At 37.6% G+C, this 18,620-nt stretch overlaps 1 protein-coding gene across 9 annotated transcripts in view; it reads left to right on the top strand.

Moving 5' to 3' along the window:
* The window catches only part of RAPGEF6 (Rap guanine nucleotide exchange factor 6), a 190,780-nt gene extending 172,967 nt beyond the window's left edge, over positions 1 to 17,813 (top strand). For 5 of the 9 annotated variants that reach the window (XM_025432804.3, XM_025432802.3, XM_035696865.2 and 2 more), the window contains 6 exons: positions 1,310 to 1,501; positions 3,888 to 4,022; positions 8,953 to 9,181; positions 10,785 to 11,287; positions 13,249 to 13,563; positions 14,275 to 17,813. In XM_025432804.3, the coding sequence (XP_025288589.1) occupies positions 1,310 to 1,501; positions 3,888 to 4,022; positions 8,953 to 9,181; positions 10,785 to 11,287; positions 13,249 to 13,563; positions 14,275 to 14,300 (1,400 nt within the window). In that variant the 3' untranslated portion in view covers positions 14,301 to 17,813. The other 4 variants (XM_035696864.2, XM_025432808.3, XM_035696869.2 and 1 more) reach the window with 4 other exon arrangements.
* The last annotated feature ends 807 nt before the right edge of the window (positions 17,814 to 18,620 follow it).

Raw genomic sequence — 18,620 nt, 5'->3', positions numbered from 1 at the left:
GAGAGAAAGGGGAAAAAGTTTCATGGCTCTAACCCAAAGGTGAGATAACTACTTAGATTGAAGCATTTGAGGAGCCACTGCACATTATCCCACAGAAGTCCCTTTGTTTTGACTTCTGAAATGTTTCCTAATTCTTTTTTTTTTTAAGATTTATTTATTTATTTATGATAGAGAGAGAGAGAGAGAGAGAGGCAGAGACACAGGAGGAGGGAGAAGCAGGCTCCACACCGGGAGCCTGACGTGGGACTCGATCCTGGGACTCCAGGATCGCGCCCTGGGCCAAAGGCAGGCGCCAAACCTCTGAGCCACCCAGGGATCCTTGTTTCCTAATTCTTAATGCTCAAAATATTTGCTAGGCCCTCATAGTAAAAACATAGTATATAACTATTCTAGCTGTGCTAGGACTGGTTAAGTGTGCTAATTTTGCTTTTATTTTGATGTTTAATACAATTACATCATGGCAGCACCTGGGTGGCTCAGTAGTTGAGCATCTGCCTTTGGCTCAGGTCATGATCCCAGGGTCCTGGGATCAAGTCCTGCATCAGGCTCCCCACAGGGAATCTGCTTCTCCCTCTGCCTATGTCTTTGGCTCTCTGTGTGTCTCTCCTTTAATAAATAAAATTTTAAAAACAACAGTAACAAATACATCATGGAGTACTGAGATTGGACCTGTGTTGAAACCACCCTGAATAATAAAGAATTAAAAGTACTACTTGAAGGAAGTTCTTTCCTCTGGACTACCATAATGAGTCATAGTTCTCCGTTTTTAATTCTGATGTTTATTGTCAAATATTCTAACCATGAATTTATAAAACTAGTCTCTGGTATTCCTGTATATAACTGTTAAAATAATTTCATTTGCTCTTCACATACCCATGAAGCACCTTTTTTGTGTCATTCACTGCATACACAGGGATATATAAGGTGAGCATGATATACAGTCCTTACTCTCATGTTAGTTAAGGGCCTGATCAGGGGGACATACTAATTGACAATTTGCACACATAATTGAATTGTTACAAACAATTATCAGTGCTGTGAAGAAAAGATAAAGGATGCCTTGAGAAAATAAGGGATCTCATCTAGTTGCTGCAGAGCATGTGGTACTAGGCAGGCAAATATTGGCCTGATGCTAGATCATGAAGGGTTTAATAGGCCATAATACTTACATGGAATCATTTTTAGGAAGATAAATCTGTTGTATTTTGCGGTTTAAGAAATAGATGGTTTTAATGCATTCATTTATTATTATCATTGGCAAAAACCTTGCCTCAAAAAGTGTGCAATTACATATTTCTTACTCTATTAGTGACCAAGAATTTAAGTGAGAAAAGATCAGCCAAATCATCAGAAATGTCTCCAGTGCCTATGAGATCGGCAGGCCAAACAGCTAAAGCACATTTGCATCAGCCCCACCGAGTAAGCCAGGTGCTTCAAGTGCCAGCTGTTAATTTGCACCCCATCAGGAAGAAGGGACAAGCCAAAGACCCTGCCACGTTGAGTGAGTATTCAGTTATTATTGCATTGATCTAGTTAAAATTTCCAGGGAGTTAGACTGAAAAATAATCACAGGTGTAAATGCTCAGAAGACGAGCTACTGAAACCTTTTTAAATTCATGAGTGATGATTAAATTATACACAGATTTCAGTTTGCCTGTAGGTATGTGATGACAGCATATGTATTTTAAATGCCAGTGTTGGAATTTCTATGGTCATACCAACAGAAAGCTTACAGTAGTACACAGAGGTACCAGGAGTTCACTGCGTTCAGAGGTGCATAAGTCATCTAATGCACATGTACTCTGTGAGAATAAGATTGCTTATTATAAAGTATATTTTTCCATTAATGATCACTTCTGAAAAACCTAGTTAGGAGACAAGAAGAGATTGTAAAATAAATAAAGTACAGGCCATGCTTTTTCCTCCCTTCTGTTAGGCCATGTGGAAGGGAAGCTAGATTCCATGTGGTTCCTAACATTATTACTTAACCCATGTGTTATATTTAGGACATATTCAGTAGAACTCTGTGAATTTAATTCAATTTTGTTTTGAGATCCAAAGTTGAATAAGAAACCACCGCTGCCCTTGCCAGATTTTCGCTCCAGTGCTTATAGACACACAAACCAGTAACTTAAGTATAATGTGTTTACTATTTTACCAGAGGTATGTGCATGTAAAAACATAATAAAAAGATCGGAAGTTTTTAGGGCACACAGAGCTAAGTAAAAAGTAGAGCTTCAGAGGTGACTTTTGGAGATAATGCCTCGGCAGAGTTTTAAGGGTTAATTAGGAAGGAGGTAATTAGGCAAAGATTGCAGAGAAATTGCTTAGGGCAAAGGAAAAGCTTGGTGTCTACAAGGAGCTACAGCAGTGTGCTGCCTCTGAGTGCAGAGCTGCAGAAAGAGTGTTAAGAGACAATAATAAAATCTGCTACCTACAGACCACCCCCTGAACACAGACACAATTCTGAGTGCTTTACTAGATTTATTATATTCGTTTAATCTTCATAATAACCCTATAAGATGCGTAATACTCTCCTACTCCAGAAGGAACCTAGAGAGTCTTGGTAACTTACACACTACCAATGAGTAATGGAGCTGGGAGTTGAAGCCAGACTAACTGGCTCTAACATCCTTGCTTTTAACTGTCATACTACACAGCCTCCCAGGATGATGAGAAGTAAAGTCCTAGGCGTGCTGGCATTATATAACATGGCATGCCAAAGGAGAGTTGTCAGTGAGTAGCTGTTGCAGAGATTTGAGCAGGGAAAGTCTGTGGTCTTTTTTATAGTAGAGTCGGACTGTGGTAGGGAGCACAGTGAGAGAGCAGACCAAGAGTCCAAATTGAAAGCTGATGTGGTACTTAACTGGAAGTTGCTCAGAGCCTGAACTAGTTTAACAGTTGTGGAAATAAAGAGGTAATTAGATGCAAAATTGGTGAAGTTGATCAAGTTGCTGGGAGGAGTAAGAAATGAGACAGGTCTTTATCTAGCTTCTTACTTGGATGTCATCACCCAAGAGGCATTATTACTTGTTCCAAGTAGCCCTTTTTTCACTTGTTATAATATGGCTGTTATTTATATGATAAATTCATTTATATTAAAATAGTACTTAAGAGCAGTGTGAGTATTCTGTGATTTAAATTTTTTCAGTGTGAAAAGGCTGCTCGTTACTATGACAAATGCCCATCAAAGTTGGGCTTACTTCACTGATTAAAATAGTGTCAGTAGCTCTTGGACATTTCTTAAAAAAGATATATGTAAACAGGACCAGCTGTTGGATAAGAGTAAAGATAGAACTTGTAGCATGTTTTGAGGGAGCTCCATACTATTTTTCTATAAATCCACAATTGTTTCTATTGTCTACTTTTATCCTGTAGTATGAATTTAGTGCTCTTGAAAAGGGCTGGCCTTGTAGTCCTGCAACCTCTTCTGTACACTCAACAGCATAGATGCACATCAGGTAGAGTCAGTGCCAACACCCCTACACTGCCCCTGCCGCATACCCACCCTGACTCAGAGAGGCTATCTCTCTAGAGGGGAGAGAAGATTTGGAATCTATCCCTTCTCTGTTAAGATTTCCAACAAGTGTGTCAGTTGTGGGGGCTAGGACACTACACTCAGACCTTTAAATCAGTTTCCCTTTCATCACAAAACAACAAAGAACTCTTTTAGTCTAATTCGTGCTGACTAGCTGAATTGGAACAAATGACCTAGAGGTCAGAGTCTCTGTATGCCATTACCTAGTTGTTTCGTACCTGTTTGTCATTTATACATTTGACCACACTAGCCATTGTGCATCATGGCTTTAGTAATGTAGTACTTTAGGCCACTACAGATAGGTTAATTGTGAAGTGATGTTTATTTGCTTCTTGGGTTTAATTTTTAGGTACAAATTTACCTCAGAAAGTTTTAGGAACAACTGAAGAAGTAAGTGGTAAGAAACATCCAGAAGACACTATCTCTGTGGCATCATCCTTACATTCTAGCCCTCCTGCATCTCCTCAAGGTTCCCCTCGCAAAGGTAAGATGTAACTGTCTCAGCTAGTTCATATTACACCAAACAATACTTGTTGCCACTTAAGTTGCTTTTCAATCTATAATGATAATAGAAAGTGAAGAAACCTTTAACTCCTAATACTTTCTGGACTTTCATGTTTTAGATTGAATTATCCAGATGCTTTCCAGGTATTGTGCATCATATAACCAGGATTCCTGTGTTGGAAGGGTGGCCCTTTGTCAGCAAACATAGATAAGAATGAAAGCAGAAGTCACAGTTGTTTCATTCTGTGCAGATTCTTGATGTTGTTGCACAAATCTCCAAATATTTAAATGTTTCTATGGAGTATTTCAAAGAATTTCTACAAGAAATTGGTTTTAAGCAACTACAGAATTTAGGGAAAGAAACATATTTAAGTTGATACATTCCCCCTTTTTTAGTAATGGGAATATTACTACCTTTTTAGTAATCAGGATTTAAAGTGACCTATACCCCTAAGGATTTTACATCATACATAGAACCTCTTGAGGTAAAATACCTGACATTGGTCTAGTTCATTGACCCATGTTTTCATAAATCAAAGTGAAGCTTTTTGTCTTGCCTGAGTAGTGTGCATGCAAATGCTATTTCATGGTAGCTGCACATGTAGCATTTTAAATGGTGTATTTCCTACATTGGCCCCTCCACACTCTTCATTACCTTGGTTAAAAAAAAAAAACAATAAAACCTTAGCTCTGGCCTCATCTTCACAGATGTAAAACAATTACTGTTTAATCACAGTACAAGAGGGCGCATGGGGTTGGTTAAGACAACCTTATGAATTCTAGCAGGAAGGAGAAGCTTCCAGAGCTTTCTTTAGCTCCCATGTTTTCGATTTTTGTCTCACTTCTAGGGGCTCCTTTTTATTCACATTTGTGCCAGCAATGTGGTAAGTGATGTCAGACCTGAGTTCAATTTGACTCTTTTCCCCACTATAGCTGGATAACTATGCCCAACTGATTTATAAGGTCAAATTTCTTGTCCATAAGATGGAACAAAGACCATCTATTTTAAGGGCCTCATACAAGGTTAAAGGAAATAATATTTATAAAACCTGATAGATGATTACATGTTTAGTAAATTAAGGTGTTCTTTTTCCCTGCTGCCACCCCAGGATAACATAGCTTCACTGCTAAGCTACCATATCCCCCTTCACATAGCTGAGACTAGCTAGTTTTCATTCAGATTTTACTAAGAAAAGATTAGTAAAAATTAAGTAGGACATATAAACAGTATATATTAATAGGTATGTTTGTAAAACACAGGTTTCTGATCTTGTAGTATAGCTCCTATATGATTTTATGAGGCATGCAGATCTGTTTCATCTCTCTATTGGCTACATGGTCCAATCTAAAGTGCTCCTTACCAGATCTCAAAGAGGGGGATCCATCGCATACAAGAAATTGGTTTTTCATACATGGTCCTAATGAACACACATACATCACATACATGGTCCTAATGAACAGTGGCCACATGCTCTTAATGCTTTTTCTAGAACAACTTTACACACTCCACCCCTTTTGGAGGCTGTTTTGAGATCCCATTAACAGATAGTTCTCTAACCAGGAAACTAGTTGGATTGGATAGGGTGTTCTTACCTGAATGTGACTTGTGGGAAGAAGAATTTCCACATCGCTCTCATTCCCAAAAGAAAATCCACTCTTGCGACTACAATAGAGAAGTCTTTTCACCATTTTGGCTTTTGTTCTGTGGCCAGCAGTTGACATTGACATTCATAGCTTTGGGAGACTATCATCGGCATGTTTAGAATCCTTAGAAACCTGAAGAAATTATTTTCTTTGAAACTGTTTAAATTTCTCTTTCTGTAGATATTTAAAAAATGAGACATCAGGCAGCCTTCATCTTCTCCTGTGCTGATGGAAAGCAACCTTTTCCACCGTGGAGAGTTCAGGATCAGAAATTGTGCTTTATAAACACCTACATTGTTTATATGTCCTATCTGGGTTTTACCAAGCCTTTTTTTTAGTAGAATCTGCCTGAAAATCCTAGACATAGTTATTCTTGAGAAATAATTCTGGTTACCTGATACTCTTGTCATGTTTTTCCTTAAGATTTATGAATTTTGCTTACTTTCAACAGTATTTTATTACCAGCTTTTTCTGATTAAAGTAATTTTTTTCCTGTGTTCTGTCTTGGAATGACTACAGTGTTTATGCTATATAGTAGACTCTCTGTACTTTAAAAAATACGTTACTAGATTTCGATTTTTCCAATACTGTCAAAATGTTTGAATTTTTTAATAGTGAAATGTTCTGTCATAGAAACCAGGCTAATTGTGATTAACTGGAAAGAATTAATTGACCATGACAGGGTTTTTGCATCTCTCCCTCCAGTTGGCAGTATCCTATCTGATCTCAGCATCCTGCTGCGCCTCTCAGGGTCTTCCTCATCCCCTCCCCGTGAGTCCAGCACCAAGATCAGTGGCCAGAGCTGCCCCGGAATAGGTGGGGTTTACTTGCAAAAGAAAATCCTTCAGATTACCAGGAGCACAGCCAAAAGAACAGACAGGACCGAGAAGGCCACTGAGGAGAATAGAGACAGGACAAGTTGTGAGAACACAGCCAGAAAAAGAATGACGTCCCCGTTTAGAAGATTTAGGGAAAGAACTCTTTCAAGGGAGAGACTAGCCAACAGCAAAAAAGAGGACGCAGATCACCATCAAGCTACAGAAAGCTGTGAGAAAGTGAAGGATGTTGGGAGCAACATCAAAGATGAGAAAGGGAGTGACATCTTCAATTCAAATAGCCGAGGCAACCGTAACACTTTAAACTGCTTCTATACGCGATTCAAGTCTAAGAGGAGAAAGACAATCTGACGGAGTTCCTTACCTAATTTTAGTGTTAAATTTGTTTTCATTTATTAATGTACATGTAGCTTAAATTAATTTATTTATCAAAGTTTAGGCAGACAATTTAGTGTAAAATACGATTTACAGACATTTCATGATTAGTATTAAAGATACTCTAGCAACAAAGTCGTATTTATTTAAAGTGCCTTATTTGTACATGTTATTTTACTAATGTTAGTAAAATTTATACTCTTGTTTTCTGTAGTTGGCTTTATTTCCTGCTGATAGCGGCTGGGTCTGTGAATGAAATAAATAGAGGTACTTTCACATTAGAACCCCCAGTAATGATCTGATCACCACCTTTGCTTTAGAGAATTTTACTGCCCTATTACTACAATTACTTTACAAGCTAAAGGGAAAAGAAGGCAAGAAATTGTACCTTGTCCACGTACACTTTTTATTTCATTTGCTTTTCATATAAATCTGTGATCCAGAGGAGAAAGAGGAGATAGTTTGACATAGCAAGTGAAAAATCATTTGGAAACTTGTTAAAAATAAAGTTACTGTGTCCTACCGCAAACCTCCTATGCGAATTGCCCAGAAAGAGGCCCAAGGATATGTATATTTAATAACTTTTCCAGGTAATTCTTAGAATTGATTGTATTTGAGAAGTACTGATCTAAGAGACATAGGGATGTAATTACTTCTAAGACAGTAATGTTTTTCTATCGAAGAATTTTTATATTTTATTTTTTTAATTTACTGCATCCATTTTCTTGATCCTCTTGAAAATTGGCCAATCACTTCATAAAGCACACTGGGAAATGGCAGTGTTCAGAAGATCAAGACTGGCTTATTTCAACTTATCCTGTGCCTGGTGGCACTGTAAGCCACATAAAAATCGCCCATATTCTGGGTCTTAATTTCTCTCTTGGAAATAGTTACTGGAACTCCTTAATATGGTCAGTGTTCAACAAATTTTTTCTTTAGTGACTTGAGTTATATGCATATATAAAACCTATAGTTTTTCTTGCTGAGATTTCTCAGGATTGTCCTGAAGGTCATGTACCCATTGACCCTCATTTTCCCAATGAACAGGAAAATAATTGTTTGATTCTTTGAGACCTACTCCTTGTTGAGATTACTATGGCATTTCCTTTTATTTCTAAGTAACTTTGTTTACTTTTCTAACAGTTACCAAAATAGACGTTATGTACATTGAATTGTCATTGCTGTAGATTTATTTTTGGATGCTTCCACCTCATTCCATCTCCACCCCTTTATTCCAGAGAATGCAAAAGCTGTTGCTGTATCTGCTGTGCAGTAAATCATGGAACAATTTTCAAAAAGGCAGATGCCATCTTTTTCATAACACATTTTTATAAAATTGTCAGTTTTCTGTTTAATGCAATATTGTGTAAAGTTGGTGAAGAAAAAGGAAACAAGGTATAAACTTGTAATACCTTGGTAAACAAGGTATTGTTTATAGCTAAAACAATTTATTTAAAAATAAGAAAATATTGCTTTCAACTTGGGGCAAGACTCCTTAGGTGACATAAGCAGAATATCTGGGGTAAGTATATATAGTTTAAAAAAGCAAAAATAAAATTCCTTCTCTTGAGTCTTGACTCCCCTCACCACCACCACCTTACCTCAAGGTGGTATTCTAGACAATCAGATCAAGCCAAGAAATATGTTAATCAAAGAAGGGGACAAAGGGTTTAAAAAGAAGTTGAGAAACTCAAGATGTCTGCTTTTTAATATTTTGAAATACATCTGATGCCTTCTTATTTTATTAAATGCTTGTAGCTTTGTGAGAGCCCAGGGCAGGTACACATTTGGACTAGTTTCTTCAGTAATACTGGGTTTCGACTTCATATTTCTTGAATTTGGAATCGGGTTGGTATAGTGTAGGTAGGTAGATAAATGGATATGTAGGGGAATGTATCTAGGAAATTGGCATCCTTACATCTACACAGATGGAAACTGAGATGCTGCTTACTCTGTCCTTTGTTGTTTCTTTGTTTTTCTTCGTCTTCTCCCTGACCACATACCCCTCCCTGTTTCCTTGTTTTGTAGTTTAATCACTTGTTTTCTCTCATTTAGGTTATACACTTACACCATCAGCTAAATCTGACAACTTGTCTGACTCCAGCCATAGTGAAATTTCTTCACGATCCAGCATTGTGAGCAATTGTTCTGTTGACTCCATGTCTACAGCTCTACAGGATGAACGGTGTTCTTCACAGGCTGTGGCGGTCCCTGAATCCACTGGGCCTTTGGAAAAGACAGAACACTCCTCAGGGATAGGAGACCATAGTCAGCTTGGCCCCGGGTAAATATAGTTGCCCATGTTCATGTTACAAAACCCAAGCCAAGTGGCCACTGCAAGCAGTGCTCCCCAATGTGCCCTTAGAGATAGCCCTGTCTTGGTGGGGTGGTTGCAGGGGAATCCATAAAATAATGAGGGCTAAGCATGCATTCTCTGTATTGAATATATAAATAAGTACTATTTTGAAACCTGTAGGGGTGCTTATTTTTAAAGAGTTACTGAATTCATGTAACTTTCCAGTTAATAAGAGCTCACAGTGAAGCTGCTGTTGCTAGGGGGATGTGGTGTGGTTCTTGTGTGGGGGCTATTACGATAGAGAATGTTCAGAAGATTGTGTAATGCTATATATGTGTAGACAGCCCTTGATCTGAAAGTATGATTTAGGGAGTAAGAATTATCAGCTAGTAGAAGTCCAAAGTTGTCTTGGGTTTTGGGGGTTTTTTTGAAGTTAACTAAATTTCTATTTAGTTAGTTCTGTTTAGTTCTAAACTGATTGATAAATCTGATATTCTTTAATATTAAAACTTAAGATATAGTAAAGTATTTGCATATTTATAAAGCCTTTTTAACCAAGACTTTCTAGGCCAGGGGTCAGCAGACCTCTCTGTAAAAGTTAAATAGTAAATAATATCAGACTTTTCAGGTCATGAATTCTGTGTCACATCTGCTTGGCAGGGCCATCTTTGCTCCGAAACAGCCTTAAACAATACAATTCATATACAAATGGGCATACTGTGTGTCCCAGTAAAACTGTATTTACAAAAATAGGCTAAGGATCAGATTTAGCCTTGGACTGTAGTTTACCCCCACCTGCTCCACACTGTGAATCAAGAGTTCACAAGCCTTTTTTTTTTTTTTTTTTGGCCAGGCTGGGGAGAAAGTGAAGGGGAGCAGAGACAAGGAGGATAAAGGGCCTGATAGTAAACATTTTAGGCTTTGCAGACTACATTTTTCTCTGTCTCAAATTCTTTGGAATATTTTGTTTTATTTAAACTCTTTTAAATGTAAAAAAAAAAAAACATGCTTTGCTCCAGACCATACATACCATTGCTCCAAAAACATGCCATTGGCTGGATTTGGCCCCAGAGCCCAAATTTGGGAACCCCTGCTATTCTATTCTAAATAATAGAATTCATTTTACAGTTGTTGGTTGGAGAAATTACTCTTAGTACTTGGTGCTGTATTAGTCTAGCCTCGGGGTTATATTGAAAAACCAAACATAGTTGAAAACATGTAGTTTAGAATTGTTTATTTTGTATCCACATAGAGTGTTTAGCATTATGTTGACAAAGAATGAAAGTGTATACTTGATTTTATTCATTTTAAACCTTATTTTTCATTTTTATTTAAAATCAACTCAAAAATTTCTGGGATACTTTGCTAAGTATTTGAGTTTCTTCCATGTATGTTTCTAGCTGGGTATGAACATTAATGGGAATAGAGATTAACTGATGATTGATTACAGTGTTGTTTTTTTCACAAGATTATTTTGGCATTGAACACATGCATTGTGCATGTTCTGTAATCTCTTATAGGCAGTAACACTTGGACAGAAGGTTTTCCCGATAAGCCAATAAATTTTAATTGTGTATCCCCAATTTTTTAGGTGGACGCTGTCAAAGCCATCTCTAGTCAAGAGCTTAGCTGGCTCATTTTCTGTGAGTAATGAGGAGATTTCTCATGAGCATGTTATTTTAGAAGCAGCGGATAGCGGTCGTGGAAGTTGGACTTCTTGTTCAAGCAGCTCCCATGACAACTTCCAAAGCCTTCCAAACCCAAAAGGCTGGGATTTTTTGAACTCTTATCGACATACTCATTTGGATGGCCCCATTGCTGAAGTGGAACCCCCCGACTGTGAGCCCTATTCTTGCCCTAAAGGCTGCTCTAGAACTTGTGGTCAGTGTAAAGGAAACCTGGAGACTAATCAGATGAGACAGAGTTGGGCATCCTCTAGTTCTCTGTCTGACACATACGAACCAAACTATGGGACAGTTAAACGGAGAGTGTTAGAGAGCATCACACCTGAGTCCTCTGAAAGCTTGGATCCCAAGGATGGCACTGACCCAGTTTACAAAACTGTTACTTCAAGTACAGAAAAGGGCTTGATTGGTAAGTTTTGTGTTCTGTTGTATCTGTGGCATTTAGAGATTAAGCGGCAAAAAATGGCATTGGGATATCTTGGCCTAGACTTTTATTCTTGGAAATATTCCTTCTTTCACTCCAGCCTCTCTTCCTGCCCTCTACAAACAAAGTACTTCCAAAAAGTTCATGATTTCTCAAGGGCTTGGAGGCAAGTATTCAGGCTTATTAAAACAAAAGGGCTGGTGTAATTAAGTTGATAATTTTGTTTGTGTTTTGTTTTTGAGATTTCTTTGGTTTCATTGAGAAGAGATTGTGTTTTACCATGGAGTAGTAACAAAGGGATTATTCTCTTTGTCACTTCATAAATTGTTTGGACCACAATTGCTATACATGCATGGTAGAAATTTTGAATCTGGTATTATTTTTAGGTAGTAAAAGTGAGGAAAATTCTGATAAAGGAGTCCCAAATATTTTTCATTATAGTCTCCTAGCACATGTCAGGGGTATGCGAATTCCTGTTGTGGGTTCCATTCCAACCGCACACAGCTTTTTTGGTATATGTATTCTTCTAGTATTTAGCTATCAAATATTTTTTTTTCACTTCCTCCTTGAATTACACAAATATTTGGATATAATAGCCCCTGCTTTTTTATGTATATGAAATGACTATACTTTGAATCAACTTTATAACATATTCATGAAGTCAATTTAAATTACGAAAAATGTGAAAAATGTGCTGATTTTTATAGCACATTCCTAGTACATTTTTACTTGTCAAGTTGCAGTATAGATTGGGATTTTCAGTTCGTTCATTTTTTTTCCCAAGGATTTTATATTAAACCTTTTTGGGTAACCGCTATATGGATATCTAAATGTTTGTGTGCAACGATATAAAAGTAATCTCTTGTCCATTTAAGTAACTATATTTTTAAAAATCTTTTATTTCTAGGGGACTCTGGGAAAATTATTCATTCTTGCCTTATTGGTCTTGATGACTTCACCCCACCCTCTCTCCCTGCCCCATCCTTTTGGGTGGGAATTAAAATCCTTTAAGACCTTGATACTACATGCAGATTCTGCTGGTACAGTTGTAGAAGTTTCAGTATGGACAAACACCATCGTCTAAAAGAGGAGTTAATATTAGAATTATCAGATGGTCCTTCTTCATTCTGTTTAATATGTAGGTAGTGTTTGTGTTTTAAAAGTTACATCAATAATATAGAGCCATTTGTCCTTCAGGTCCTGTGAATTGGTCTTAATTTCATGGAACCTCCTCTTTTATTTAACCAATTTCTGAAGCTTCTTGAAACTTTGCCTTACACAGACTTAGGGAAAAGGATTTTAAGTCACAATTATTTTGAACATGCACCAAAAATCAGGGAAATTTAAGATGGGTTTCCTAAAATAATGCCTTTCTTTTTACTTAGTCATAGATCAGAAGTTAGAAGTAAGGTCCTCAAAGGAATTGGGTCCTCTGTACTCGGAAAGTTCAAGTTGTTGATATGCCAGGACTGACGAGTAGTCTCCCCATAAGTGCCATACATACAACAGTGGTTTGTGTCTCAAGGACAGGGTAGGAAAGCCCTGAAATAGAGGGCCCCAACGTCATTTCTCTGAAATTCTTCCCAGTCAGCAGAGCATAGGTGTTCAGGGTAAACCATTGAATGTTTCTGGGGTTGGTGTCCCCTGGGAGCCAGGCAGTCATCTATGAATTGCCAGGGCTTCACCCTAGAGGAGGGTTCGTCATTGTGTCACTTCTTTCAAATCTGTCACTGTAGTTATAAGACCTAGTGTGATTTATATGTTTGAATAACAGGTTTAAATATTAAGTTTTAGGTATTATGTTTTTAATCTGTCACTGTATTCAAATATATTCATTTAGTCTATTTTTGAGTTTTGTTTTTATCATTGTAATAAGTTTCAGTATGTCTTTTTTTTCATTTCTTGCATTTTTCATTAACGTTTCCATTGCTTGTTTTTCATGCCAGTGTACTGTGTCACTTCACCCAAGAAGGAGGATAGGTATAGGGAGCCACCTCCCACTCCTCCAGGATACATGGGGATTTCTTTAGCGGACCTAAAGGAAGGACCCCACCTACACCTAAAACCTCCAGATTATAGCGTGGCAGTGCAGAGGTCAAAGATGATGCATGACAGCCTCTCTAGACTGCCACCCACTTCTCTCGGTAGCAGCCCCGTGGCCTGTGTTCCATCGAGGATTGTAACTCAGCCTCAGAGGCATATTTTGCAGCCATCCCATCCTAAACTAGCAGATGTGACTGACGCAGATAGCGAAGCAGATGGTATGTTGACAAACTACCTTAATGGATCTTGAATGAATTGCTGAATACATTAATTGGTCTTTACCCTGTGTTATTTCATATAATCGTTAATTTAAGTTATTTCATATAATCGTACATTTAAATACCTTAGCAATCTGGTTTTTTTGTTTTGCTTTTTAAAAAAGAAAAAAAAGAAAGAAAGAAATCCGTAAATATAGCGGTGTATTTTTTTAATGGACAGAGTAACCGGCATGTTTCTGTATGCCCCATACCCTTCTTCCAGAATTGACAAATAGCAGCTCAGTCTGATAGGATAATTTTGATAGTGGTGGAGTTGTGTCTTACATGGATGCCTGAAAACTTCAGAGTACCTAATTACCTGAAGTTGTGCTGATGATGTTCCCTCTCACTAGCAGAACTTTTGACTGACTGCAACTGGGGCAGCATTTTGATTATTGGCTTGCTTTATTAAAAATAAATGAAATGTTATCGATTCAAACAGTAGAGTGATGAAGTGGTAAAGATCAGTTATAGCATTGCTGTCTGTCAGCCCGCTGTGCCATTAGCACCCATAACCTCCTTGTAATAAAATCTGGGCCTTGATGGGATATTTGAGAGAAAAACAGTTTCTTTGTTGAAAGTGACTAATTTTCTAAACAGGTGACTAGACTGTAAGTTGATCTTCTTTAATATGCCTCATCTACCACTTAATGGTGTTTTTACTGTTTTCAGAAAATGAACAGGTCTCAGCAGTGTAGCCTTTGGAGGACCCTCTTGAAGTTTACCGAAAGCCGTCGAGGAAGGAGTGGGCAGTACCACCTCATGATTCCGCAGGCCATTGTTGCCAACGAACAGCTTGCTGCTGCTACTAACCCAGAGGTCTCGTTCCCTGTACTCTGAGCGATGACCTAGCCCTGAATCATGCTTCCTTTTATTGAATCCTTGCAGATGCAGAGTTTCCTCAGCTATGGATGTTGTGCCTGGAAACCAGTCTTCACTTCGACACCAGTACTGCCTTGGGACCACAGTTACTAGAACAGATTCAAACTCAGAGTCCTCCCTATGTATATCAGTATAGATTTTTCTTTAACAAGTTATTTTTAATATAGTAATTTAGTAGTATTTCCAAGCCATAGCTTGGGTTAACGGACAAATTCAAAATGTCTGCCAATACCAAGGATATTCATGTATTTGAGAAGTAACTTATTATTTGATGTTTTGTGGTTTTCTTTGTATTGGGGAGTTATCATTAGCAGATGTTTATGTTTAAGGCCATAAAACTGTCTCTGGTCTGACCAAACTGAAGTCATCTTTACAGGATGATACATTTAATCTGTATACAGATATGAACTTGATCTGTAGCACCAGTGCAATGAAGGGTCTCCATTTGAGTGGGATAGGAAACCCTTTGTGGTTGAAGTGTTAGGAAGGAAGATACTGCCGTCTGCAGATTTGGAAGGCCAAATGAAGCTGCCATGGGGTTTCTTGTCAGTCCTTTGGGAAAGGGAAGCTTTGATTGGGTGGGCTGCCACCTTCCTCTCCAAAGAATGAAATTTTTTTCTTAAAAAATCATGTATACCAATCCTTTCTGACATGGAAGTCAGGCTACATCTAACTAAAAGTATAAATTCATTAAATAGAGAATGGGTTCTGGAGAGTTCTGCAGAAACCCAAAACAAAAGTTTTTTCACTGCTCAAATGTGGAGTTATTTTTTTAAAAGCAAATGTAATCATTGGTGTGTAACCATGGAGATGAATTCAGCTATATGTATATTCTGCAGCCGCCCCTCCACCCCATCTCTCAGCATGAGGCTGTGTTCAACCCTGATAAACTCTGCAGCCCCCAGGTGCCTGCAAGAAAGCTTGTTAGCACACCAAGCTAATAATTGGTTGAAAAGTTTATGGGGAACAGAGGAGCTAGAATTGTGGAAATAATTCTCTCTAGGTTCTCAGTTTAGCCCTTGAGAGGAAGGAGATACATATTTTTAACAGCCTGTTGGGCATGGCATTCCTAAGTATTTGATTAAAATTTCAGTGACTGTTTACTGGATGACCTAGACTTTCCACATTTTTACAAATCAAATAACAGTGTTTTCTATATCTTAAGTTTAAATTTCACCATTTGTTTTTAGTGTCAATGTGAGTGCTTAATAAACTATTGTGACTACCAAAAAAAAAAAAGCCAAAGCCATTCATGTGCACTACCCAGATTAACATGGAGCCAAAATGGGTTTACTTCTGAGTGGTTTTCCATATGTGAATTTATAGGTTTTAGCTGATTTGTGATTTCCCTTTTCAAGAGTTTGTTCTCATTTTATCCTAGCTATCTCTTCCCTCTTTCTTTCTTCTTGTCCCCTTCATTTTTTTTTTTAAATAGGCTCCATGCCCTACATGGGGCTTGAACTTGTGACCCTGAGATAAAGAGTTACATGCTCTACTGACTGAGCCAGCTAGGCACCCACCCTACCCCCATCACCTTCACTTCAAAATCATAAATCCCTTCCAAGTGGTAAATGGCAGTAATCTATTTTTTCCACCAAAATGATTGTTTCTCCATTTTAGGAACAATAGCTTATCTGAAAAATTCCTTTGGGCAAAGAAACATGAATCTGAAACTTAAAGCCTTAAAAATCCACTCCCCAGGTGTAGTAGAATGAGGCTAATTGGCTCTATAGCTTTCTTAGTCCATTGACATGGAATGTGGCCTGGATCAAAAATCCTGGTTTGAAAGTCACACTATAGTGATTTAACCTGTAAACACTGGTCCTCTAATCACAAAAAAATGTTCCTTTACTGGTTTACCTATTACTGTGTCATGTCCAGAGCAAAACAAAGAAAAGGAAAGATACCTTTGTTATAATCATCTTTTTGTCAAGTTTGGGTATTTATTCTCATTATTTTATATCCATTACCCCAGAAAAAAAATGTGCTGTTTGCACAATATTTGTTTATTTGCAGGTGTTTGAAATCAAAACGGGCGCCTTACCTGTCCTGTGTCCTTAATGGTGTTGATAATATCTTGCACAGAGAGTCAGAGGCTGTGATTTTGGACTGCACCTTGTAGCTGCCTTTGTTTTCATCCAGCTCCAACTGTGAGTGTCTGGGTCAGCCAATCACAGTGATCAGGAACTAAAGCCAAATGCATTGTAGTTTGATCTGTGTGTATCCCCTAAAAACCCATGGAGTTGTGATTTTTATATTTTAATTCTAACTTAGGGTACATTTTGGCCTTCTCTTACTTTGTTACATGACAAGAACAAGAGAAGCCTTAACTTGTATTTGCTCCAATTCTAAACCCCCATTTTTGTTTTTATTTTATAAATTTATAACTTCAGTGAAGAGAGGAGTACCCTCATCCCACCTTAGCTCTGAATCTGTCAGGACTTACTGAAGCAGTAAATCCACAGTGCAAGGTTTTGCCAAATAAGTTTCAACAGAACAGTTTTTTCATAATAAAGATTTGGACAATTAGTAATTCCACTGTATACTTCCATAAAGGTTTATTTTAAATAGTAGATTCTTAACTTCCTCTAAATGATTACTTTGAATCTGATCTTTGGGCAGAAAAAGACTTCACTGGTTTCTCTTGAGGGTGAAAAGTCACGCTGTCGTCATCTGTATGACCTCCTTGAGATGTGGCAGTAATCATGAGGATTTCCAAGAACAAACCTAGTTTTTCTAAAATTTTTTTCCCTATAAAACGAAAAGGAAAACAAGTTTCCTTGTATACTAAAACAGTGATAATGATCGTTAATCCTGATATATTTTGTTTCTAAAAAATGTGATATTAAAGTAGATGTATCCCTTTAGCATTACCTTAAAGGCTAGAACAAAGGGATGAATCTTCAAAAAGTGTCATAGTACATTTTCAAATTTAGACTTGAACCCCAGTTCCATCTTTAGCTTTTGTTGTGCTTTTTTAAGGCTTCTTTATTTTTGATACACAGAATGTAGTTGTACTTGATCTTTTAAAATTGAAACCATGTGAGCTTATCAGAAAAAGACAAAACTGCACAGTTGTCATAATCAAATGCAATTATACTGCACAATTCAGTGATTGTAAAGTATCCTGTAATGAGCAATGTTTGTCTCCTATTTTTTGATACCTCCTAAACTTATGTCTTTTAGAAAGACAGTGCCTCTGTATGCTTTTTGTATTTTTACTGAGTGTAAATATTTGTTATATTTTTGGTTAAGAGAATGTAAAAGTACCATTTATTATTATCATATCTACTAATACATTGGTGGAATCAATAAAGAGTCTACGTTAACCTTCTTTGCACTTTATTACATATGTCTGGACACAGATAAAATAATTACACCCAGTCACTCAGGGGGGCCAGTCTGGGGCTAGCATTGGTATAAAGGCCTTATTTTTTTAGGTCCCCAGAGAAATTGGAATGATCCAATTATTGTTGACTTTGTGGTGTCTATAAAATATCTACTTCTTGTTTAGGTTTTAAAAAGTGTGTTTGATTACAAACCAAATAACACTGGTTAATCCCCATTTGGGCTTGTTTGTCTCTTATAATAGGAAAGTCTACAGGAAGACTGTCCAGAGCTAATTCAGTGAGTGCACTGTACTGTCAGAGACTTGGGGCCCTGACATTTAAACCACTCAACCTCACCTCTGCTTCACAGGAAGAGCTTAGGAGGAAAGGTGTAAATGCATGTCCCTTTTTATTAGCAAAACAGCAGCTTTTCCAGAAGCTGTACTTGATATTTCTGCTTTTATGTCGCTAGACAGAAATGTGTCACATGACCAGTGGTTTCAAGAAACTTGGGACATGAACCTTTTTTTAGCTGAGCCATCCATGGCCTCAAATAAAAGTGGGATTCCTTTCAGTGAAGAAGGAAAGAGTGGGTGTTGAACAGGCATGTAGCTTGGTCAGTCAGAGCATGCCTGTTGCCCACTACTGAATTTATTGCCACTGCATTTAGTAATTTAGTGGCAATAAATGCAGTAGTTTCTTGGACGGGATCAGATGCTGGGACCTTGACAAGAAGGAAATTTTGCTTTAGCCTTCATTCCCCTGACACAATGGTCATTCCTTTACTTAGATATTCATTCCTTTACT

This window comes from Canis lupus, chromosome 11, assembly GCF_003254725.2.
Source record: "Canis lupus dingo isolate Sandy chromosome 11, ASM325472v2, whole genome shotgun sequence".
In the NCBI taxonomy this organism is placed as follows: domain Eukaryota; kingdom Metazoa; phylum Chordata; class Mammalia; order Carnivora; family Canidae; genus Canis; species Canis lupus.
The sequence above is the reverse complement of the archived record's forward strand: the minus strand, read 5'-3'. Positions and strand labels throughout refer to the sequence as shown.